Source organism: Papaver somniferum, chromosome 6, assembly GCF_003573695.1.
Source record: "Papaver somniferum cultivar HN1 chromosome 6, ASM357369v1, whole genome shotgun sequence".
Lineage (NCBI taxonomy): Eukaryota > Viridiplantae > Streptophyta > Magnoliopsida > Ranunculales > Papaveraceae > Papaver > Papaver somniferum.
In genome coordinates, this window is record NC_039363.1 from 12,248,970 (window position 1) to 12,275,009 (window position 26,040).

General features: G+C 35.8%; 2 protein-coding genes across 3 annotated transcripts; both read right to left on the reverse strand.

Moving 5' to 3' along the window:
• Positions 1–11,621: 11,621 nt before the first annotated feature.
• On the reverse strand, positions 11,622–16,797 carry LOC113286937 (probable LL-diaminopimelate aminotransferase, chloroplastic). 2 transcript variants are annotated; one of them, XM_026535582.1, is made up of 11 exons: positions 16,621–16,797; positions 14,895–15,127; positions 14,747–14,808; positions 14,578–14,645; positions 13,979–14,095; positions 13,680–13,742; positions 13,412–13,516; positions 13,142–13,192; positions 12,739–13,059; positions 12,226–12,432; positions 11,622–12,122 (listed from the first exon to the last, which is right to left on the reverse strand). In XM_026535582.1, exons 2-11 carry the CDS (start codon positions 14,969–14,971, stop codon positions 11,829–11,831), a joined length of 1,365 nt encoding a protein of 454 aa, XP_026391367.1. In that variant the 5' UTR covers positions 14,972–15,127; positions 16,621–16,797; the 3' UTR covers positions 11,622–11,828. The 2 variants fall into 2 exon arrangements, with proteins under 2 accessions (XP_026391367.1, XP_026391366.1); XM_026535581.1 differs by having other exon boundaries at positions 14,895–16,797.
• Positions 16,798–23,004: 6,207 nt separating this feature from the next.
• LOC113290488 lies at positions 23,005–25,071 on the reverse strand. Its single transcript, XM_026540089.1, has 4 exons — positions 24,971–25,071; positions 24,245–24,726; positions 23,859–24,065; positions 23,005–23,777 (listed from the first exon to the last, which is right to left on the reverse strand). Exons 1-4 carry the CDS (start codon positions 25,069–25,071, stop codon positions 23,005–23,007), a joined length of 1,563 nt encoding a protein of 520 aa, XP_026395874.1.
• Positions 25,072–26,040: the final 969 nt, after the last annotated feature.

Below are 26,040 nucleotides of genomic sequence, written 5' to 3' on the forward strand. Positions count from 1 at the left end.
AGTTTGATTATAGTATTAGGATTAGAATATAAATACTCTTCCTCTTATAAGGTTTGGAGAAGAAGAAGAAGTAGAGGAAAAAGATAAAAGTTAGGGTTTGTGATTTGTTTGCAAAAATGAAATTTTATAGCGACAATGAAGACTCTAGTAGTGATGAAGAAGTGGGTGCATCTTATATGATCGCCCATATTGTAAAAAAAAATAAAAATAACCCGGCATCGGTTTATTTGATAGCACCACATAAATCGATTCTAGGTTAAAATTCCCAAATTGGGAACGACAATCGGTCGTTGTTTGTTCCCACCCAAAACGATTATAGTATATTCAGCTTATGTAAGTATATATGTAATCCGATCGTGGAGACAAAAATTGAACAAGAAAATGCGAACGTACATCGGATTACATGTTACTCAACTTGAACCGATTGCTTTTTTTTTTGGGAAATTTTTTCTAAAATCATCAAATCCTTAATCGGGTAATATAATTAGATATAAAAAACGATTGTTCACAATCAGTTTTCTCAGTTGTTAGGCATATACCGATTCTTGATGTCTGTACGAACTGAAACATGGTTCCAGAATCGGTTTATTTGTGCATTAGCATAAACCGATTGTGGTTGATTTTCATCACATCAACCCAGAATCGGTTTATGTAGGTGTACCATATCTACCGATTCTGGGAAACATCAACAACAATCGGTTTACGCAAATGCTTATATCAACCGATTCTGGTTTGGTTTCAGAAATATTTGATGAGAAATTTCAGAGATCCAATAGCTAAATCATTGATGAATCCGTATTAAAAAGAACGGATTAAAGGGATTCAACTCAATCACTTGAATTTGTTTGTCACCAAAATACCATCTGAAAACCAAAAAATAGAGAATTGAATTGTTGTTTGTGATTATGTTTTAATTTTTTATTTTGATGGATTGGGTTTTAGTTTTTTGATTGAAGATTGTTAATAGAAATGATTTAGATTTTAGTATTTGTTTTAGATAGTTGGATTATTGTATCTGTATAAGGATAATTTAGTATTTTAATCTACTTTAGACATCCCTTGTCCTTTTTTATTAGGGGTGGATTACCTCGTCATACTTCATTCTTTGTTTTCCATCTTCTTCTTTCCTCTTGATCCTAATCTTTTCTTCACACCTCTTTTGCAAAATATATGCACTTGCAAAACTTGCAGCTATTGATGCCATGGTGTAGATATATAGTTTGTGGGTTGAATTCTAATATGTGAACAAATAAGTTTGATTAAGCTTACATATGAGTTTATGACAAAGAGATTTGGAGGAGGTAGGAATTTATAGGGAGAGGAGGAGGAGGAAAATGAAATGATACCCTAACCATTCTGATATGAAACCAATTTGTCATGTTCTTTGATTTCAATATATTTATGGGTCTCACAGCGATCCCATGAATTTTGACAACTTTCTTTGGGTGCGCTTTAAAGTTTGTAGTGTTGGTTGACATGATTTTATAAGCAAACAGATTTGTACAATCTGCATTGAAAAATGGTTAGGTTTAACAAAATTTGAGATGATTACGGACTCCTGGTGCTTCTTCTAAGTTGATTAGTACTAATATTATTAGCGGTAGTGGTTTACACGTCTACCTTACTATGCTCTGTAGATTCTTAATTTGTTAGTTTTATTAGAAAACCAGGTTCTGATTGTTGTACCAGATAGTACCTAAGAGTACTGTCAGTTGATTAGCTCTGCTTAATGGTGGGCGGCCTTCCAATAGTACTTCTTCAGTTGATTAGCACCAAAAGAAGTAGAGTGATCTGGGACAATGCGCTGAAATACGACCATTTTTTTATTTTATTGGTCAAATAGAAATTTCATTAAAGAAAGGTATTTAAAGGATACCTTAACCCAAAGAAAGTCAATTGAACATAATTCAGAGGATGGGAAATAATTATTTTAAAAAAATGCACCTTTTTGCACACACGGCAAAGCCAATAAAAATGGAAGATTGAGAAGGATTTGATTGTTTTGACTAGTACGTTGTATATTGATAGCGCGATTGAATAGAAGTCTGCTTCTCCAGAAGTAGATCTCAAAAGAAGAAGTCAGAAGTATAAATATTTTACTTCATAAAAAATTGACTTTTTTACTTGTAGAAATCATTCTGAATTTGTGTATCCAAACTATTTTTTAGTTTTTTTTGTTTTTGAAGTAAAAAAAAAACAACTTCTAAATGTGTATCCAATTAGTGAATTTGTTATGAATGATTACTTTGTAAGATGCACAGCAAATTCACTTAGAGTACTTCTTTCCAACCATGTCACTTTGTAATTTTGGACCATCGCTAATTAAGTAAATTTCGGTGCGGGTGGGAATACTTAACTTTAGAAAAATTTATAAAATTATAGAGATATTTTGTAAAAAAAACATAAAACGGGCCATTTGACCAGAAAAATATTTTTTCCGGTTCATATGGACGAGTAGACTATTAGTCTGGGTGAAATGGACAGTAGCCACGTAATTTTGAAACAACAATTATAACCCGTGTTTATTTTCTCTTCCCAAAACTGCTTCTGTACGACTCATCTCTTCCTTCTCCATTATCATCTCTGTTATATCTTGAATACGTCTCCACCTGAAATGCCATTAACAACACCATCTTCTCCATTATCTTTCTCCAAAATCACAAACATTAACACCACCATTATCGACACCATCAACTTATCACTCTTCATCATCTCCAGCTACACAAACACTACCACTATCATCATCGAAACTACCACCATCATCAACAGCATCAAACTGCTCCATTATATTCCTCCACAACCAACAACGACACCCTCGTCACCACCACAATAATCGACAGTTTTTGTTCTCTTCAAATGCCCTAATAATTAAATTAAGATTTCTTTAATTGATTGAATTCCTATACCTAGATGCCTCTGTATGCATTCCAGTTTACAAAATTGATTGAATTCCTATACCTAGACGCACTTGTTTGGACTAAAGAGAAGAAAAAGTTATGTTTTATTGAAAGGGAAGCAAACAAAGAGCTGGAAAATCATTATACAGTTGCACCTTCGAAGATGAAGCAAAATTAAGAAAGAAGATGTGCGTGAAAAGAGTAAATATCTATGTGAGAATGTGCAGGATGAAACCAGATACATCTTAATGGAAAAAAATATTTTTTTCCTAATATACAGGATGAAACGGGTTTCATTCAGTTTTAGGCTGTGATGTACATAGATTTTCTTTTAAATTTACAGGATGAAACTAGTTTCACCCGGTTTTAACAGTAATGTGCCTGGATTATCGTCAAAATATGCATAATGAAACTGGTTTCATTCAGTTTTAGACAGTGATGTATCTAGATTTTCCTTAAAATTTGCAGTTTTAATGTGACGTATCTGGATTTTTGTCAGAATATGTAGAATGAAACTGGTTTCATTCAGTTTTTAGACTGTGGTGTACCTAAATTTTTCTTAAAATTTCATCTAGTTTGAATTGTGATGTATGAATTTTCCTCAAAATATGCAGGATGAAAATTGTTTCATCCAGTTTTAGACTGTGATGTACCTGAATTTATCCAATATATATGATGAAAACAGATACATCCTGAGAAAAACATATTTAGTTGTTAAAATATGCACGATGAACCAGATACATCTTGGCGAAAACATTTTTTTGTCAGATTATGCAAAAGGAAACAAATTTCATATGGATTTAAACGAAGATGAAACTGAATTTATCTAGGTCTAAATCTATAACTAGAATAATATATGGATAATTATCTTACATAGTCAAAATTCAAAAAGAATACTTGGAAAGTTATATAAGTATACACGAGCCTACATCCAAAGGGGAAATTGGTGCATACGCCATCCCACTGTTACTTACTGTTCCTAAAAACTTGAAAAACTTGATTTACAATCCACCAGTCACTACCATTTATCTATAGAATTCAGTGGTAGCATATGTGTTAATCTTCCTTGTTCCCTGACCACGGTGAACTCTAGATGCATATAAATTCCATCTCCTTTTACTGCACACAGTCTCCAAAAGCCACAGCATCACATATCCACTTCCAAAAGCTGAGGATGATCAGTTAATAACACGTTGTTCTTAGGTCGTAGTGATAATCGAAAAAAAATCTTCTAGTGATACTATTGCTGATGGTAGTATATAACAAGTGAGTTGTAGGGAGATTTTAAGTACATTCGTTCTAGCTTTTTATCAAACTGTTAGTATACACCTCACAATTTGTTACGAAGAGTGTCTTCTACTGTGTTCTTCCTCTTTATATAGCTTTTAAATTTCTTTGAACTCAAGTTTGACAACAATATATCCTTACTTCTGAAAACCAATCAGATGTGAAAATGCGGGGGTCTAACAACCACACTCAAAAATTCTTTTAGCAATTTGAAAGGACTTACTCCAATATACTTTCTAGAGAATCAACTAGACAGTTAGACTCAATCTAGAGAAAAGTATATCAAAGAGTTTAATATCTATGTTTCACAATGTAATCAGCAAATCAAACAGATAGAAATCCATGAGCCTGATTATTATGTGAAACAACTTGAACGGTACCAAAGACCAATGTTCAAGAATCAATCAATAACAACCAAAGGTTGGATTTCCTAATTGATCGATACAACGCACAACTTGTGATATTTCAATTATATAAAGAAATATAATGCGGAAAAGAAATAGCATGGGCACTAGAATTTTGCTAACGAGGAAAACCGCAAATGCAGAAAAACCCCGGGACATAGTCCAGTTTGAACACCACACTGTATTAATCCGCTACAGAATTTATCCTACTACCAATTAACTTCGGACTGGAAATGTAGTTGAACCCTAATCAATCTCACACTGATTCAAGGTACAGTTGCGTTCCTTACGTCTCTGATCCCAACAGGATACTACACACTTGATTCCCTTAGCTGATCTCACCCCCAACCAAGAGTTGTTGCGACCCAAAGTCGAAGACTTGATAAAAAATATGTCTCACACAAAAAAGTATATAGGATTGAATAAGTCTGTCTCCCACAGAAATACCCCAGAGTTTTTGTTCCGTCTTTTGATAAATCAAGGTGAACAAGAACCGATCGATAACCCTGACTTATATTCCCGAAAAACAACCTAGAATTATCAATCACCTCACAATAATCTTAATCGACTAGCGAAACAAGATATTGTGGAATCACAAACAAAGAGACGAATATGTTTGTGATTACTTTTATCTTGCCTATCGGAGATATTAATCTCGAGTCAATTATTTCAATTGTACTCAATAGGATAGAATTTGGCAAGATCAGAACACGCAACTACAAGAGAATAGTTGGGTCTGGCTTCACAATCCCAATGAAGTATTTGAAGTCTTGAACCTACAGGGTCTCGATAGAAACCTAAGGTTAAAGGAGAATCGACTCTAGTTATGCAACTAGTAACACATAGGAGGTGTGGGATTAGGTTTCCCAGTTGTTAGAGTTCTCCTTATATAATTTTCAAATCAGGGTTTGCAATCCAAGTTACCTTGGTAACAAAGCATTTGATATTCGTCGTTAGATGAAAAACCTGATTCAACCAAGCTAATATCTTTCAACCGTTAGATCGAACTTAGCTTGTTACACACAAATGAAATGTACCTTCATTTAGGTTTATGTAACCGTACCTAAACGTGTACACCATGTTGACTCACCAATAGTTAACCGAAGTTAGCCATATGATTACTCTCATATAAACCTTATTCATCTTAACCATAACTAGTACAAATGACCCAAATGAAACTAGTTAAAGAGCCGTTCAATTGCTATATTCTCATAGATGTATACAAGAACACAATTGAAACAAAATCGATTTGATTCACTCGAATCGATACATGTACATTATAGCCATGGTTTGCAAAGATTGCATTCCTTATTTTATAAATCTTTTGAGTTCATGTGCACAACCGATTTTAGAAAGTAACCACTTAAGTATCTGTACGGCTATGCGTACTTAAGTAACCGGATTTGAGTTTGTTTTGGTTTTCAAACTAAGAAGAAATTCACGGACGTGAACTTTCTGCCAGTATGCATACGGGTATGCATACTTAGGTAACCGGATTGAGTTGGTTTTGATTTCCAAACTCAGCAGAAATTCACGGACGTGAACTTCCGTCAGTATGCATACGGGTACACATACTTACCCAGTCTCCATCAACCATTTAGTACACACACAAGTATGCATACATTTGGTTCCCGGTTTTGGACTTATACAATAATGTGCGAACACACTATATGCTTATATCCAAAGATGGTTACGTGATTCTAAGCTCTTTATTTGAATCACTGAAACATTCTTAGAGGATGACAATATCCTTTTTCACACATTATTAGCATCAAAGCAGTTTTTAAGATATTGAAATAATCATTATCGAAACATTATTCCAAGTCTACACCAAATGATTATATCACACAAACCATGTAAGATGTTACTCGACAATTTTCACATGATATAAGATGAACTTGGTTGAAGCGAAAGCTTGCAAACATATATTTCGAGACATATGTAAGCGAGATAACCTCAGCTCGATATCTCAAATGTGTATATAGAAAACTATATTGTAATACGAATTATGTCTCAATATAGGAGATAGAGTAGAAATAGACTTTCCAAGTGATAGATGAGTTTTCAGTCTCCACATACCTTTTGTCGGTGAAGTTCCACAAGCTCCCCTTAGTAGTTCTTCGCTTTCAAATGATGAACGCCGTGAAGTCTAAGCTCAACTACACAATCTATGTCCTAGTCCGAGACATCTATAAATAAGCTAGAAATCAAGACTTATAGTTTTGATCACTAACATTGACAAACATGCTTGAGATAGCAACGCATGCGAGTTCGACCGAGCAATGCTCTAACAAGGTGTACCCTAAAATCAACCATCAACAAAACAATTCATTACCCAAAATTAACAACATAGCTCCTCGGCAAGCAACTTCTCCCAAAACTCCATTAAAATCGAATCCATCCAAAACCCAAATTCCAAACGCATTGAAACTATTAATTACGTCATTACTCTCAACCAGCCATCATCAATTTCCAGCGGCAACAACTTCTTTTAATTGTTATATTCATCATCATCAGTTATTGCACATTTGCACTTAAATCTTGTCAATCCAATTCGTTTTTTACAAGTTGAGCATCCATTGGCTGAGCTCCTGGTGGCGGCGATGAAGGTGATTGTTCTTCCGATGGTGATCCAAAATTGTGTCGGTGACGGTACCAATAGTGGTTGTTGTATCAGCGATAGGAAAAGAAAATTCGTTGATGATGATGAATAAACATCCGATGATTTGTCGACGACTATCTTGACAAATTGTTGAAATTTATCTTTCAATCAAAGGTCTCTGTAGCATTTTAGATTCTTAATAAAACATCTAAAGAAGATGAGGGCATATAGGTCAGTCTTGTTATAATATGAGGTAAAATTCTGGGTGGAATAACCAAACAAGATATTTGAACAATATCTTTTTGATTCCTGTCCATATAAACAGTATCAAAACTTACCATTCCGTTTCACCCAGGAATTATGGATTTTGGTTTTTTTAACCAATTTTGTGTAAAAAACACCACTACTTAACAGAGATTCTTGTCTCCAAATCTAAAATCTATCTTTTAACTTTGGATATCCCAAACATATATGTACTTTTGGACCCCAAATTATCACAATTTAATACCAGAAAATCAAAAGAGGAGAAGATATAATCAAATCCAAGAATAACAACTACTCCAACAGACAAGGTACGTGATAAAGCTTTAAAGACATGGTCGAGTTCTTATCTCTTCCAAGTGCTGTGTGGAGTGTTTTGCCTATTCAGGAATGATTAATCAAAATGACAACGCCAAAAGTTAAATCACCTAGAAAACGGGGAGGATCCGTTGACATGGTTACAATGACATAATCCGTTGACATGGTTATCATTTTTTCTACCAAATTCAACCGGCAATGAATTTAAAGCTAATATTTTGGCGACATGTTACTCGTATAACACTCTACATTCTTACTAAAAATGAGAGAATTCCGAAATACGAAACTTCATCATCCATAAATTTTAATTTTAACCGTTAATCTTCAACGGTTGATATTCAAAATGGTAGATGGTGGTCGTATACATCTCGGAATGCTCTCATTTTTGGTGGGAGTGTATAGACTTATAAGAAGAACGTGTCATCAAAAAATTAGCCTCAAATTCATCGCCCATTGGGCTTGATAGAGAAAATGACGCTAAAATGTCAAGATTATGTCGTTATAACCATGTCAACGGATCCTACCTCTTTAAAAAATGTACCACCATAAGTTGGTCAATTCAGAAGACCCGGTCAAAAATAAACCATCTCCTACGAAGGAGAAGATATTGGCCAAAGTTTCATGGAAGAAGAGGGGAAATGTTTCTATTGGCGCCAAGAAACAAGGCTGTTACAGTACAGTGGTTACCAAGAAAACCACTATGTCATTTTCTTTGTTTTCAGAGATTTTGCTAATCGGTCCCATGAGTTTCATTGATTCATTACTTCTGGTGCACTTCAGCATCTAATAGTCAATATAAGAGGATCCATCCCTATCCTTTGGCATAATAGTCAAGATAGATATCAAGCGTCGTGTTCCAATTAAAGTCGCACATCCACAAGACATTTACTTAAAAAATAAGTCTTGGTCATGTATCTTCCAAGAGCCTTAGAAACACTGTCTTCAAACTTTGGATCCAGGACGAAATTACCACATCTCGTTTATTTCTTGTGGTAAAAGGGAATGTGGTCGAATTGTGGTGCATCCGCGCCTAAACACTTCAAGTCACACGGGAGTTTCAGTCAAAAGCAAAAATGCAAAATGATAATGGTGGTAGCATTGTCAGATATAGAAGTATCTAGCACGTCTGGGTGGGAAAAACAAAACAAAGAAACCCCACTCTCATCTTATTATGGGTCTGGTCGACCCGCAACTTTTGTTCACTTTATATATATGGAACACATGCACTTTTAATCCTGCATCCTAATCTTTTTATACAGCTAGCTAGCTAGCCGAACACTGTATGAGAAGATATTGTAGGAACGCAAGATTCGTTCACAAGAGACTGTGAAAAGGGGAATGATTCTAGCATTTGGATTATTAGCGGAGTGGACATAGTAATGATCAAAGATCTTGATTGATTGTCCCACAATAATTGTCCCAATTTTAGTGTTTTCCATTCGGAAGCTGCTCGGTTGAATGTTGTAACAGAAGGTGCAGCCGTACCATGGGTACTTCAAAGTGTACCAGATGAGGTCTGCTGCATTAAATAAAATATGTAAGATACTGTTTATGGTCGTTAATTGTAGTATTTGTAGTCGAAATGTAATATGACACAGAGAAATAAATGACAAGGGACTCTTCTAATATATACACATCACTTACATAAATCTCTCTGGGTAAGTAACACACAATTTTAATGGTTCAATTTGGTTCAGCAGAATTGAACTACATATTTTTGGTACAACCGGGATGAATCTTCTTTTTCTTGTTTTTGTTATTACTAGTCTTTTCAAACACACTAAAACAACCAGTTCGCATGTATTCTTCTTCTTTTTCCTCTTCACGATGATAATCGATAATTCTATGAGTCTTAGAACTTACCTCATCATCGTACTTCAATCTTTCTTTTTCTTCTTCATCTTCTTTTCTCTTCTTCATCTTTTCTTCACACCTCTTTTGCAAAACATATGCACTTGCAAAACTTGCAGCTATTGATGTCATGGTCTAGAAAATTTTGTGGGTTTGACTCAGATATGTGAACAAATAAGTTTGTTTTAGACAGAAGGAAGATATTTGGTTAAGCTTGTTTCTGGGTTTTTTCATGAGAAAAGAGAGATTTGGAGGTGGGAATTTATAGGGAGAGGAGGCAAAAAAAAAAAAATGGAAATGATATCTTTTGGCGTCATTTTCTCCGGCTTCGATAGGTTATGGGTCACAGGGGTTCTATGGATTTTGACTACTTTCTGGGGGTGCACTTAAATTATACTCCCTTTCCTTTTAAAAAATAGGCAGGTTTTATTTTTGGGTATGTCAAAAAAGTAGACTTGTTTCTATACGTGGAAAGTCAAATGTTATGATTTTACTACTATAATCATAGAGCGACCACTTCTTTCTCTATTTTTTCTCCTAATACAAAAAGGAGATCACTTCTCTCTCCTCTTTCTCTAATAACCAATGAGTGGGGACTAAAAAACAGATTAGAAAAAACATGGAAAAATGGCTCAAATAATTAGTTTTCTTAATTTTTCTGAAAACCAAACAAGCCTATTTTTTAGAATCAAGTACTACTTAGTGGACATGATTTTAAAAATAAATAGATATTATTAGATAAGTGGTGAATTATTTAACAAAAATTTGAGTTGATTAGGGATACCACGTGTTTGTTTGAGTTGATTAGTATTACAATTAGTGGAGGTGGTTTACGAGTCCACCAGACAAGACGGTAGATATTCTTTGTTGGTTTTTAGATCAAAACCAGGTTCTCATTGTTGTACCAGATGGTACCTCTAAGAGTACTACCAGTTAGGCTCGGCTCACCTTTCATAGTGGGCGGCCTATTGTACTTCTTGCCGAACAATCAAATATACTCAATAAATGAACGGGACATAAATTGAATGATTTTTTTTGGTTAAAATTATCAATTACCAAATGTACAATAAATGTGATTATTTGTCTAATTTGGGCTCGATCGAGTAAATAAATAACACCATGTTTGTTTGCTCCTGACTTAATATATTTGTTTTGCGTTAAATCTGACTCAATTGACTGAAAAATATATGAGTCAGTAATTTGGTCTCATACGTTAAGGTGTTTTGTTACCCGGTTTTAACAGATTTGAGTTAGGGATTAGGTTTGAGTCCGGAGTCGAATCCGATCTGACTCAAAATGAAACACAAACAGTCTAACATCTGACTCGTATGTCGACTCAGATCTATATCGTGAGTAAAAGGGAACTCTCAGTCATCCCCTTAACCAAAATGGGGTTTCTTATAACAAGTAACTATTAAAACAAACAAGGGACTATTATAATGAAAAGAAAAACGATAAGAAAAATCTAGTCAAAGAAGATAAGATTGTGATGAGGTAGAGGTCCAACTTGGTCAAACTTAATGGCAGCATGATAGAAAGTGGGAGGAGTTGTAGTGGAGGGCACGCGGTAGTTGGGGTGTTGGATGGTAGAGATTTTTTTTTTGAAGCATAGGACGGTAAGAGGTAATTCATACTTTTAAAGATAATCTTTTCACAAATTAAGGGAATGAATTATTTTTTTTCAATTATTTTTTTTTCTGTGAAAAGGTAGCTTGCTAATTGATCTCAAATTACAAACATCAAACATCCAGCGATTTTAATATTTTATTAGAATAAGATATGTGTAAAAATAAGCTGGTTAACGGAATGTCACTTAGAAGGAATGATTTTAGCATTAGGGTGGGGTGGAAATGAGAATGATCAAAAATCTAGATTAATTGTCCCAGATTTGGCCCATGATAGTTATCCCGGTTTTAGCGTTTTCCGGGAAAAAAAGAAGAAGAAAAAAAGCAGCAAAAGTCCACCAAAACTGACCGAATAAACCAGAGAAGAACCCCAAAAGAAAAGAAGCAACATTATACTATATAGTACTGAACAACATAAGACTTTATTCAACAGTAAATTTTCATGGTAAATTTTACAAGGCGTAAATTGTAATCACAATATAGACATTGTATTATTGTTGCTGAAAGAATGCTTGGACTTGGAACCAATGAAAGTTATTGAAAGAATGCTTAGACTTGGAACCAATGAAGCATGAAAAGGACTTCATTTCAAAAGATTTGTCAACCTCTCTGAAGCTTCCAATATGGAATTCCTGTGACCAAAAGCACTAACCCTTATGTACTCTTCACCATTTGGACCAAATCCTGTACCTGGAATTGTGATTATATGGGTCTTCTCAAGAATCTTGGCAAAAACATCCCAAGAACTTGAACCAGGAAAATGTACCCAAATATAAGGAGCATTCTTCCCTCCGTATACCTTCAAACCAAGTGATTGAAATGTTTCGAGCAGAATCTTCATGTTCTCCTTGTAGAAATCAATAACACTTCGGATTCCCTGAATTCACAAAAATCAATTGAAGAAAACCCAATGTGTTCAGATTGCGCTGTTTCAGTATTAGGCCAGGCAGGAAAAATATCATATTAAAGTGGTTACAAACCTTATAGCCTTCTGGAGAAAGGCAAGCTAGACCACCAGCCTGAGCAATACTTGAAGCGCCATTAAAGCAAGTGCAGACGACACGGTTAAAATCATTTATTACAGGAAACCCGTTTGAAAATTCAAGCTCTTCAGGTACCACTGTCCAACCAAGACGAACGCCAGTGAACCCAGCAAATTTGGAGAAGGATGATATCTCAATAGCCACCTGAATGACAATCACAGCTTATCTCAGAAGGACATCGGTTGACTATTCTTTGCCATATAAACACAAAATAACTTAGTATAATTTTGCGTGCACAGTTTTTCGTTTTCTGTTTTCGGTTTTTCTTCTCCAAAACAGGTAATAGAGCATAAACCTGGTTAGATGACTGAAAATAGGAATTCCTAGAATTGTACCCCCATGGAGTCTGTGATCAGAGGATGGAGGACAAATAACTAGGCTAATATGCTTGCATGTGAAGTGTGCAATTGAGTAGCTAAGTCAGACAAATACATTGGTACGGTGACCTACCTCTCGGGCACCAGGAATTTCAAAGATAGACCTAGGACTGTCATCTGATATGTATGCAGCATAAGCAGAGTCGTAGATGATAATTGAGCCATTTTTCTTTGCAAACTTGACCAGTTTCTCCAACTGATCTCTTGATGCAGCGTAACCAGTTGGATTGTTTGGGGAGATGAAGAAAATGATATCAGTCCGTGGTGTGTTTGACAAATCAGGAAAGAAGTTATTCTCTGGTCCACATTTCATGTACTCTATTTTTCCATACTTCCCATTTTCTTCCTGAAAATGCCCACTCCTTCCCATTATAACACTTGTATCGACATATCCCTGTCGCCAAAAATAAATTAATCAGGTTTTTCTTAGCTAAAGGCCTTCGATCTCTAAACATGTAAAGATAACAGAACTTTACCGGGAAGGAAGGATCTTGGACAGCCATTGTAACGTTGGGTCCTAGAAGCAACTGCGAGGAGAAATCAAGAATCAGGATCCGAAATTCAAGCAAATTTGATCAAAATAAAAATGAAATATATATTTATAACGGAAGAAATCCGAACTCTCCACAGTACTAGAGTTACTTTGTCTAATAGGTGTCATAAATGCAGTGTTATACTAAAGTCCAGTGTGGACGGCCAAGTTTCAAATGAAAATAAAACAAGAACAGTTGTGAATGCTCAAATACCTGAATGCGAGATATGTCACATTGTGCACCGTCTGAGACAAAGACTTCGGTGTCTTTAATATGTATGTCGGGGTACAGAGTTTCCGCAATTGCCTTCCTCAATTCCTGGTACCATAGGAATAAAATAATAAAAATAAACCTCCATCTCATAATACCTTAAATGATGGACAAAAATGACCTCTGGCGAATTCACTATACTACGCTAAATGCATGTTTAGTAATAAAGAATGTGAGAAATGGAGAAGACGTTTAAAAAAGATCATTATACCTTGTTCCCTTGCTCAGCTCCATAACCTCTATACCCCCCAACTGTTGATAGAGCACGGGAGTGCTACATAACAGTAATATAAATGGTCAGCTTTCCTTGTAAAACAGAAAACATATTATCGCAATCTGCTAACATTTCATAGATAGAAGTTCTCTTTATGATATATATAGCTAAACTACTCTATTAAGTATTAACCATAGATGTGATTTGTTCTTATAAATATAACACATCAGACATGAATCAATAATGTACTGATTCTAGGTAAATTTTCAGACAGTTTTTATGAGAACCACACTTACTGCGGCCATATCCAATGTGATGATGTCTGGAATAGGTTCCGTAGTATCACCAACCCCAAGGCTTATCAATTTCACATTTGGGTACTTTTGGACATGTTCAAACTCGTGTCTGGAAATCTGAGGATAGAAAACGGAAGATTAGAAATATATTTCAAATTTCAAATTGCATATAATATTGTAATTGAAATGAGATGACAAGCTATAATCATTGAGCGGTCCACTTCAGTCATCAGACAGTACCATCTTAAAATAGATATGCAAGGTAGCATGGCCAACCAAAGGGACCTGGTTAGAAGGGATTATGCACCAGAAAGGTTGACATAGTATATTGATGGTGAAATTTAATGAATTGAAATTCTTCATCAATCCAGGGTGAAATAGAAAAAGAAAAAATAGCTGGAGTTACATTTTCATAATCCTGAAATTGGATTGTGAAACACTAAACTCACCGAGTAAATGTTTCTGAAAAGCAAGAAAACAACATAATTCACAATCATCCAATGTCCTCGGAAAAGAATACATACATGTGAAACTAGGTGTACAAAACTGGACAACCACAGATAATACGGATTTAACCTTGTCAGAGAGAAATATTTTACCTCTGGGAACAAGTAACCATTTTGCAGTTTTTCTAAATTTGCATTGCGTGGAACTTTGGTGAGACATACTGTAATTGTAATCCATAAGAAGAGTTATAGACAAACTTTGTATTGAATAAAAATTCAAAATTGTTGAAAATATATGAGAGCTTTGCAAGCAAAACATTACCAGTCCTCATGTAACGCCGTCTGATGAACATTCCGACTCCTCTCTCCTTACTGGCTGTCGAGCTATATAGATGTAAATACAATTTTAAATTATAAACTTTGACAATAACCATTTAAGATAGAGCGACAACGGAAGTAAAACACATCACCTGTTCTGCACCAGTTTTCCCTGAAATAAAGCAGCAGAGCGTGTGAATGTGGGCAACGATAGATGAGATTGATACATATTTGGTTCCAGAATCTGGACTTCTTGGCAACTCCAATTGCACTTAACAAGTACTATAAAAGCTTGAATGTAATATTTGGTTCCCAAATCTGGATTTCTTGACAACTCCAATTACACTTAACAAGCAAGTACTTTAAAAGCTTGAATGCAATATGCCTGCAGAGCTACTGCTATTTATATAGAGACGATGCAGTAAAATCACAGTGGTAGTCCTCACCATGCACACATCCCAAACTCCAGACTCTATGGTCCTAGCAGTATTTTCTGCGGTGCTGGGTCCCAACAAGCAAATAGATGTGAACTCAAGTAGTTTATACTCATGACTTTCCATTCAATCAGAATACAGTGAATGATAGTCTGACCCGTTAGTCATCGATACAAAAACAAGGAGTATGTTTTCCGCTCTATCCTAATTGATCTGTACCTTTAGGCAATTTTGTAAAACCTTCTTGATTGTCAACATCAAGAAGTCTAAATTTGGTTATTTCTATGAACCTAGACTAAGTCTCAAGTTTCCAAAAATGCTAACTAAATTCTCCTGGAAAAAGTTACAAGTTGGACAAGTCATGATGCATGAAAAGAGAAGACTAGTTTTCCATGCACAAGATGGCTACTTATGAGGTCGACTCTGATGTTACTTTTCTAAATGTTACCAAATAGAACGTGGTTCTTTAAAGTTTCATGAACTACACTTGAAAATGACCCATGGACATTAACATTTCTTATGCTTATAGAAAACCACTAAACCAACAACTGCCACATTCATTCGACAACAACATGGAAACAACATACTGACTCATCCAATTAACAGAGTTATATGAAACTGCACACAATCCACAAGACCCCGCGTATGTAGTAGCTGCCAAAACCATGACACAGAAATCATTGGTGTTGGGGTCATATGTTTTTTTCGTTAGCTCAGACTGTGTGTCACATAAAACTTGAATTATAAGAATGACTCAAAGTTTGTAGGTATAGATTAACAGAAAAGAACCAAAACACCAACATACAAAGTCATATCCACACATATGAACAAATTTCCACCTCATTTCATATTCTTGGACATGGATTCTATTTTCCACAGTATGAAACTTCCATTCTGTTTTAAATGAAGCTTCTTAGAACACTACATACATCGCGTTTACAAGTCTTGGTTCTACCAGAACTCCATCCATATTCGTTTAACCATTGTTCTCTTAGTAACTTACAAGTTGTACTATACAATTGCAGACAATGTACAGGAATTTTCACAGCAAGAATAAGAAAATTGGAAGCTAGAAACTTTCCAATCCACTTAAGATAAGACAACAAGCATTTCGTTTAGAATAAAGATGATGTCGACTAGACTACAAACTCGTAGCAATTGATATACGAAAAATGAGTCAAAGACGAGTTAAGTTAGGTTACCAAACAAGATTACAAACAAATACATCAACATCATTATGAAAATTTTTGATGATTATTAGTATAAAAATCAAAAATTTAATAGACCCATCAAGTTAAAATGATGCCTTAATTCATAAATTACAAATGGGGGTAAAAATCACGTGTTTGATTAGCAATACAAAATGATTTGGTGAAGAAAGACTCAAAGAAGTAAGACGAAAAAAATACTAGTTTTAGGTTAAATGGGAGACTTGAAAGAATACCCCATTAACGACCACCATTTCTTCTCTTCTGAAAATGATGTACCAGCGGACATTTTAAGCCAGTCAATATTTTGACTTGAGAACTCGATAAGAAATGAATTCTACCGGGACTCTTCAGTATGAAAACCTGACTCGGGACTGACACGGTTGAATCTTTGGTAGCGTTTTACTTACAGTGAAATTTATACCCACCCTGAGCAGGTCCAACCCAAACCCCAATTTCTTTAGAAGGATTTTTTGGTGACCTGTGATTTCTCCATTTATTGTCTGGTGGTGATCAGAGGTGTCTTAGTGTTAGTAAATGACTAAGTTACCCTTACTTATTTAAATTACATTGTAATTCTTATAGATATTTTTATTTTGTTTTCCATTTTCTAATTATTAGCTTTTATATAAAAAAAAAAAGCTTATTATTTAAAGGTAATTAAATTAGGGTTTTTATATTCTTTATTTCTAGTTTTAATTCTTTTTTATTTTATTATGTCAACATGTCTTAATCGACTTTCACCTTCGACTTAATCCACTCGTATGGGAGTAAATCGCGAAAAATTCCATTGACACTTCTACTTGTAGAAAATTAGAAATCGAATTCTCACTCTCTTACAAATGCAAAAAAATGAGGTTGTATGTTGTATTGCAGTAGATTAATAAATTAAGATTGGTACAGAGTACCGACAGATATTTGGTTTATTTATGGGAAAACATCAAATTATAGTCTGATCCATCCATGGGATGGTACAACACTTGAAGAGCGGCATCGTGTGGTGAAGATCCTCTTCTGAGGTGGTTTAGTGGTGGCTAGGTTTTTTTGGGTGGGCAGGTTGATGGTTTCCAAGTTCTTGTCAAGATGGTTGACCCTGGTCTTCTTTAGGGGAAGATTGAACAAAGATGGTTTAAGATTCCATTCTTAGCGCAGTTTATGTTTGCTTTAAGGTGGGTTTAAACTTTGAGAAAAAGGGCTATATAGCCAAAAGGGCACTTTTTCTGGGTCAAATGGACGGGTAGAATTCCGCCTGGGTTAAATGACCAAAAGAATCTTTTAATGGGGAGAGACGTTACTACCCTTTTGTAACCGTCACGATCTTCTTTTCCCCCACATAAGAAACCACGATCTCCCTCTTTTGAAGAGAAACCACCAACGTTCTTCATCTTATCAATATCAGTAACAACGACTTCCTCCACCGTCTCCCCACCATCAACACTACCAGAAAACGTTATCATCCACCGTCTCCTCACCATCACCAACAACAATTGTTTGTTTCTATAAGTTGGTTTCATCCACCTTCTGCTCACCATCATAAACAACAACTTCCTCAACCGTCTCCCCACCATCAACACTATCAGAATTTGGTTTCATCCACCGTCTGTAAAACACCATCAACACTACCAGAGAGGCTTCATCTACCAGAGAATTAGGGTTTCAATCATTTCAGTGTATTGGAAGAGTTAAGGTTTCAATTGATCCACAGAATGTCTCCTAAAACTAGTAAGTTTTCAAACCCTAACTCTGTTTTGTTCTTATTTTCAGAATTGCATGATTAATTTGTTGAATTGGTTGTTCATATTTTCATTTCAGTAGATTAATGTGTTGAATTGCTTGTTTTATTTTCATTTCAATTAGTATGTTTTAGATGAAATTCGTTTGCATCTGGCTATTTAAGTATTTTCAATGTTAAATTGGTTGAAATGAAATTGGGTGAATTTGGTTTTCATCCAGGTATCTGAATTGTTTCAGCAGGTTTATATCAGGATGGAACTGGTTTCATCCAGTGTTAATCTGCAGAGTACATGTCTAACTGGGATGATTTAGTATGAGATGAAACCAGGTTTCATGATATTTAACTGGTTTCATCTTTTGTTAATCTGCAGTGTATATTGTTTCAAGCAGATTAACACTGGATGAAACCAGTTTCGTTCAGGTTTAAAGATACATCTGCGGTTAATATAAGACTATTAGTATGTTGTGAATGGGATGTATGAAAATCTATGTTTGGTTTTCATCTTGGCTTGAATGTGGGTATATCAACTGTTTCAGCAGGTTTACACTATTATGAAACTGATTTCATCCAGGTTTAGTTTGCAGTGTATGTTGTTTCAGCAGACTAAGACTGGATGAAATCAGATACATCCAGGATTTTTCTACTTTTTAAAGTTAACTTTTGAAGATCTTTATTAAAGTTAGGTCCTATTTTAGCTTCATGCAATAAATCAGTAATTCTGAAACCTGCTGAAACTTGGTTTCATCCAAATTGTTGCAGGAAGCGGTAGAAAGAAAAGTAAGAAGAGTGTTGTTGCTGAAATTACATCCAAGAATAAGCATGATGTGAAAGTGGGCGGAGAGTCTAGCACAGGGGATATGGAACTTGTGGATGCCGAAATGGATGAAGACAAGTTAGAGAAAAAGGAAGGGAAGAAAACGTTCCGATCAAACCTGAAACCGACAGTTGAAGTGCTGGAAAAACTGGTATTTACTGAAGCACAAGAGGCTGTGTTAAGGAAGACTAAATTATGGAACTTTATTGAGGCGATCAAACAAGGTAAGGTGGGAAAGGCTGAATGTAGCAAAGCTCCAAGGGCGTTAGAGTTCATCATAAGAAATTTTGACCCGAAAGAGTTGGCATTCAAGATTGGTGATCAAGTTTTCAAGACCGATGCAAATCATCTTGATGTTGTTTTCAAAATTCAGAGAATACGTATGAGTGAACAAGATAAGAAACTTTATGGACCAAAAGAAGACCCAAGTTTGAAAACTTCTGAATTTTACAAAAAGTATTTTCTTGAGCCAAAGAGAAGGGATGAAGAGGAGAAAAAGAAAGATGAAAAGAAGAAGGCTGGAGCCAAAGAGAAGAAAAGGAAAGAGAAGAATACTGGGGACAAGTTGGATAAGAAATACATTGTCGAAGGAATACATACTGCTATGAATGAAGAAGGAACAGAAGAAGACTTGGCGAAACTTTTGTTGTTGTTCATGTTCTGTACAGTATTCTTCATAAACACTGGAGGTATGTATGTCCACTACAAGTATTTGGACTGCCTATAGTCAATCGACACCATTAACAAAGTATCTTGGCCCGATCTCATTCACGAGCATTTAATGCAAAGTGTTAAAGCTGTATACGAGACACCATACTCTATCAATGGTTGCAACTTCTATTTGCTGGTGAGTATCGTCTTCTATCTTTTGAATATATTTTTTTCTTACGTTAAATGTATCATACAGTGAGTAACATCTTATATATTATCTTTTGAATATATTTTTGTTTTTGCAGTTATGGATTTTTGAGCAAATGAAAGGCATTAACATGAAAGACAACAATGATTCATGGCCAAGGTTTGCAAGATGGGACTTGTATAAAGTATCTTGCGAAATTGAGGGGAAGCTTGAAACTCTTTCAAGCAGTGAGGTAAAAATCTTGTTGTTATTATAACTGGATGAATCCAGTTACATCTTGTGTTGATGTTGTTTTAGATTCATTTTTAAAATTCTATCCCCTATTATAACTGGATGAAACCAGTTACATCTTATGTTATAAAATGATGAAACCCATTATCTACCAAGTTTCATCCTGTGTTATTAGTGGATGAAACCCAGTTACATCATGTGTTATGATAAATTTTATGTGTTTGCAGGTTGTTGACTTTGTTGGTAGCTGGAGTCAAGATGAGAAACAACTATGCTTGTTTGGTGATGAAGAAGAAAACACAGATGAAGATGATGTTTCCAAGTTGAAGAATGAACTAGCTGAGAAGGACAAGATTATCCGTCACTTAAATGACGAGTTGGAAGCAAGGAATACAGAGTTGGAAGTAAAGGAGGTTGAGCCTGAAGCAAAGGATAAGACAATCTCAGACTTGCAAACTGAAGTGGAAGCCTTGAAAGCGCAACTCAAGCCTCAACCGGGAACTCAACAATCTTCCTCTCAAGAGATTTTTCTTTACACCACACCTGAAGACTATTTCAACCTTAACATCACTCAAGAGATGAATAAACCTGTGGAGGAGTATGTTCCTAAAGACGACATCACTCAAGAGATGAAAAAACCTGTGGAGGAAGCTGACAATATTCCCGAAGCAGAACCTGTAACACCAGTTCCTAGAGCAGAACCTCTAGCACCAGTTCTTGCATCAGAAATCAACCAAGAAGAAATTATCGCAGCAGAACCTATGGCAGTTATTGGATCGCTTGAGAATAGAGTAGAAAACGTATATAAAAGGGCTAGAAATAACAAGTTTGTATCAGATGATGATGAGCGTGCAGAGAAGAAGCAGAAGGACGATAAGTTGAGGAAGTTAACAAGGAACAACAAGCTGTGGAAAAATTACTTGATGAGCGGAATAAGACAAGCTGAAGAGAAGTTAATAAAGGAGTACTTTGTAACTGGAAAAGTAAGGTACGTATCCACATTCTTTTGTTGTTGTTTTTTTTCATTCTACTTTTCTTATTTCTGTAAAAGTACTGCTAAGTTTATACTAAATTATATGAACTTTTTTAAATGCAGCGACTGCGTTTGGAAGTCCAATGGAGGTGTATGTATCAGTGGTGAACACATCCAGCAACTTGTTTTCAATCAGCCATTGGTTAACACTATTTTGGAGTTTAAAATCGAAAAATGGAGACAATTGTTTCAATATGGCGGTGATACCAAAGGATACTCCAAGTCAATCTTTCTCAGCGCGCTTGCATGGGTAAACATTTTGAATACTACATTTTAAAATGAATGAACTTAGGTCTGCAATTTGTTTTCATATAACTTTTAAGTTAGTGTAGGATGCACCTGGCTTGCATCTGTTGCTTGAAATATAATTCTCTCACTAGTGTAGGATAAAACTGAGTTTCATCTAGCTATTATATATAGGATGTAACTGGGTTTCATATGATACCTGCAGAAACTGGTTTTCATCTAGCATTAATAACAGGATGTAATTGAGTTTCATCCATTTAAAAAATATGGATTAACTAGTTTTGATTCAAATTTGTATTCAGGCTGATGTCATTGCGGGAGATGAGTTGGACGCTGCAAAAATGATAAATGCTGAACTGCAAAAGATTGATGTCGAAACGCAACACTTGTTCATCCCAATGTTGAATGAAAAAGAACATTTCACATTGCTTCACCTTGACATCCATGGAAGAACTTGGACACACTACAATTCTCTCCTAGGTTCTTCAAACTATTTAAAAGAAGCTCAAATGATGGCGGAAAGAATAAATCATCTCTTTCAAGTTCAAATTCAAAGTACTAGTATGGATGACGTTGATGTCGTCGTTCAATCAGATTGTCCACAACAGTGCGAAAGGTAGGTCGTTAACTCTTTGAACTGAGATTATAACATACAAACTGAAATGAAGTTTGAACCGACATTACTTTTTTTTTCCAGATCGTTAAACTGACATTACATATTCATTTGTCTTACAGTGATGATTCGATGATGTATGTTATCTACTACATGGAATGGGCAATGACAGACGGTTACTCCTTTGAAGGCAAAGATACTATTGGAGAGGAGATGGGCACAAGACGAATCAATCTGGCATATGAAATCCTAACTGATGAGAATAGCTGCTGTAAAGTTTGATGTGTTTAGGTTGTTTAGAAATTTTTTATTAATGTAGTTCATTTGGTAATACTTTTTTTTTTGTTGAACTATGTCTTCGCATACAGTTGTGATCCGTGGATTCGTCTTAATTAAAATATGAACTCTTTTACTGAAAAATGCCTATACTTCAATTTCATGATGGTTGTGTTTGAATATGTTGGCCAGAAATTATTAAATTTGCAGGTTGAAAATGTAACCAGGCTTGGATGAAACTGGTTACATCCTAGCATGTATAAAACTTCAATTTTTTTGTCAGAATGTAACCAGGCTTGGATGAAACTGGTTACATCAAAGCCTGTATAAAAACTGTTTTCAGAGTGTGCAGGTTGACAAAAAATAGTTTTTTCTGTCCATAAGTGATGGATGAAATCCAGTTTCATCCTGGTCAAAAATCTCATTTTTTCCAGAATAGGCAGGATGAAACTGGTTACATCCTGTACAATTAAATTTGAATCTTCGCAAACATTCAAATTTTACAGTGAAAAATTGAAGGGAATGTACAATTAAACAATCAACATAAGACTAAAATATATATACTATAAAAATGAAGAGAAATACTTGAAAAAGTAATTCCATAAGATATATTTTTATGAACAAAAGAAACAATCCAAGGTAAATACTAGTTGCGAAAATATAATTCAAAGTAAATGAATCTTAAATGTGCAACAAGAGGCTGCAGATAAGAATAAACTAATAAAGATATCATGGTAAAAAGCTAATAAAAGATATCATGGTAAAAAAGCTGCACAGAAGAAATGAAGGCTGGAGATGTTCTTAAGCAGGTACTTAACATTGCTTTTTCGCATGAGGATGAGGACACGTCGTCTTGTTATGATGTGCCTGAGTATGGCAGTTATTGCACGTAATTGGTCTCTTGAAACTTGCACTACCTGTGTTAGGAATCCGCTTCTTCTTCGGCCTACCATGTTTTTTTCCTACGACAGTTGGTGGGTTCACGATATCTCCAGTAGCAACATCAATAGGCTTGTCGTAATCAGGAATGGGCTTGATAGGACAATCATACGAAGCACGGAAGCTAGCAATGCTGAAATACGGATTAATGTACTCGTAAACATTGATGTTATTTGAATGCATACACGCAATAGCGTGATCACAAGGGAACTTCTCAGTAAACCAAACCCTACAGCTGCACTGAAACTTCGCAATATTAACAGCATGCGTGTGTTTTCCATCAAAAACTTCCCACTCCATGTCACCAGACTTGGTTATTCTCCATTTGACACCAGCACGAATGGAAGCCAACACTTTTTTCTCTAGCCTAGGACAAATGAATCCTTTATACGTCGCCCCCTTCCTCTTCCTTGTACTCATCTGTTCCATAATTTTAAGTCTGATCCAGTTAACAAGTGTTGCAATAGGCATACCTTTTGCTTCCTTGATCCAAGAGTTAAAGGACTCTGCAATGTTTGAACACATGTCGCCGTAACGACAGCCCATACAATGTGCATTGGACCAACATTCCACTGGAATCTCACTCAAGAATTTGTGAAGACCATCACATCCCATATCCTTCAACTTTTGCATACCCTGATCAAAGCCTTCATGAGTCGATGAATAGAAACATTATTTGAACAAACCCATCGCAGCACAATGCTCTCCCTTTTTCTTGTTGGTCTTACTGCGGACATTATTCTTCAAATGCTGGTAACACCAAGCATGATAGAAAGTTGGGAAAACATCACGAATCCCTTGGATCAAACCCTCATGGCGATCCGAAATAAAAGTTAGTACACGAGGACCCAAGATAGATTCTAGTTTCTTCAAGAACCAATGCCAATTCTCAACAGTTTCAGCTGATACGATACCATATGCCAGAGGAAATATTCCTACAGAAACAAAACAAACACAAAAAGAAAAAATCATATCAAACTGACTGAAACTGCTATTGTACAGAATGAAACTAGTTTCATTCTCTAGTCTGACTTCACCAGTTAAGGATGAAACCGGTTTCATCCAGTGATAATCTGACATAATTTTATGACATCAAAAATAAAAGAAGACGTACCATTATTCGCATTCTTCCCGGTAGCCGCCATAAGACAACCCCTAAATTTTCCAGTTAGGAAAGTTGCATCCAAGAACAGTACCGGGCGACAATATTCGAAACCAGAGATGCAAGCATCGAAGGCTAAGAACAAACTCTTAAACTCGCCACCTTCAACAACTAAATCAGCCCTACTACCTGGATCGTGTTTCTTCACGGCTTCACACCACCATCTCAAGTCAGTGTATGATTTAATGTCCTCGCCATACAATTCCTTGAAACATAATTCTTTCCCGGCATGCGCCTGATCGTAGCTCACTTCCAACCCATAATCACTTTTGAGTTCTCTAACAATATCCCTGGCTTTCTTGTTGGGATTCTGTTCAATCTGCTCAAATATCAAACTCTTGATAAGTTCGCGCGTAACCGGATCAGCCTTTGTTCCATCACTATAACCAGCAACATTTATGTTCCCCGTTATAGGCCTTGAGGAATAAGTGACCCTTCACATTGGAAGTCTTGGGAGCTGCATGGAACATCCAGTCGCATTCCAATTTCTCCTTGTAATAACATTCCACCGTATATCGTTTTGGATTGCTCTTGACGACTCTCACCCTGCGACCAAAAAAATGGTTATGTTTCTCAACAACAAGACGAGCTTCATCTCGTCCTCCATAAAAATATTGACCAACACCTTTTATAATAAACTCCCATTCAGCCGCCTCGCAAGATCTTTTAATTGCCAACTTTCCATTGTATGTACGTTCTTGAGACATGGGGATATCTTGAGAAGAAACAAGCTCTTGAGAGGAAGGAATAGGTGACTGAGCTAAAAGCAACTCCGTCATTATAGATGTAGGAGTAACTTTACTGCTGCTCGGAATATGACAAGGATTAACCAACTGAGCTCTGCTAGGGTCTGGTGCTAAACGAAACTCGCTCATTCTACTGCTGCTCGGAATATGACAAGGATTAACCAACTGATCTCTGCTAGGGTCTGGTGCTAAATGAAACTCGCTCATTCTACTGCTGCTCGGAAGATGACAAGGATTAACCAACTGAGCTCTGGTAGGGTCTGGTGCTAAACGAAACTCGCTCATTCTACTGCTGCTCGGAAGATGACAAGGATTAACCAACTGATCTCTGCTAGGGTCTGGTGCTAAACGAAACTCGCTCGTAGTAGGTTCACGAACAAAATCAGGAGAACGAAGAGGAACGCGTTCAAATAAACGAAGCTCCAAGAAAGACAACTGGTTAACAATACACAATAACAAGAAAGAACAGAGCTTCACATCACTGTCAACAACATTGCTTCTCCCCTCATAGTCAAATACAAACTGAATTGAGTCTGGTAAAATGATATTCCAATAAGAACAGACATGCGCCTTCAACTCATCAACTGTTGACTTCGTAGTAACTTGGTATGGACACGCATCGGTACCCCGGATAACCACACAGAGAAAATGACGATCCATCTACAGGGAATATATAAAACAAATATAAATAAATCTGGATGTATTCAATTGACAATAAACAAAGAAAAAAATAATATGTAAACAAATAAGCAGCAGTTACAAGCATACAATGTGACCACCAACTGCATTCATACAACCCATACTCCAACATCTCTTCCACTCTCTCAACAACCATTATAATCTCGCTACAGCGGCATCTCCTAACCATTATAATGCGTTGTTCTCGCTACAACAACATCTATTAGTGTAAGCTAGTTGGATCAGAGCAGTGATGGTTCTTCTGAAATGTACATCTCATAATAAATGATGTAGAAGAGTATAGTTGACGATCCAACTACAGTA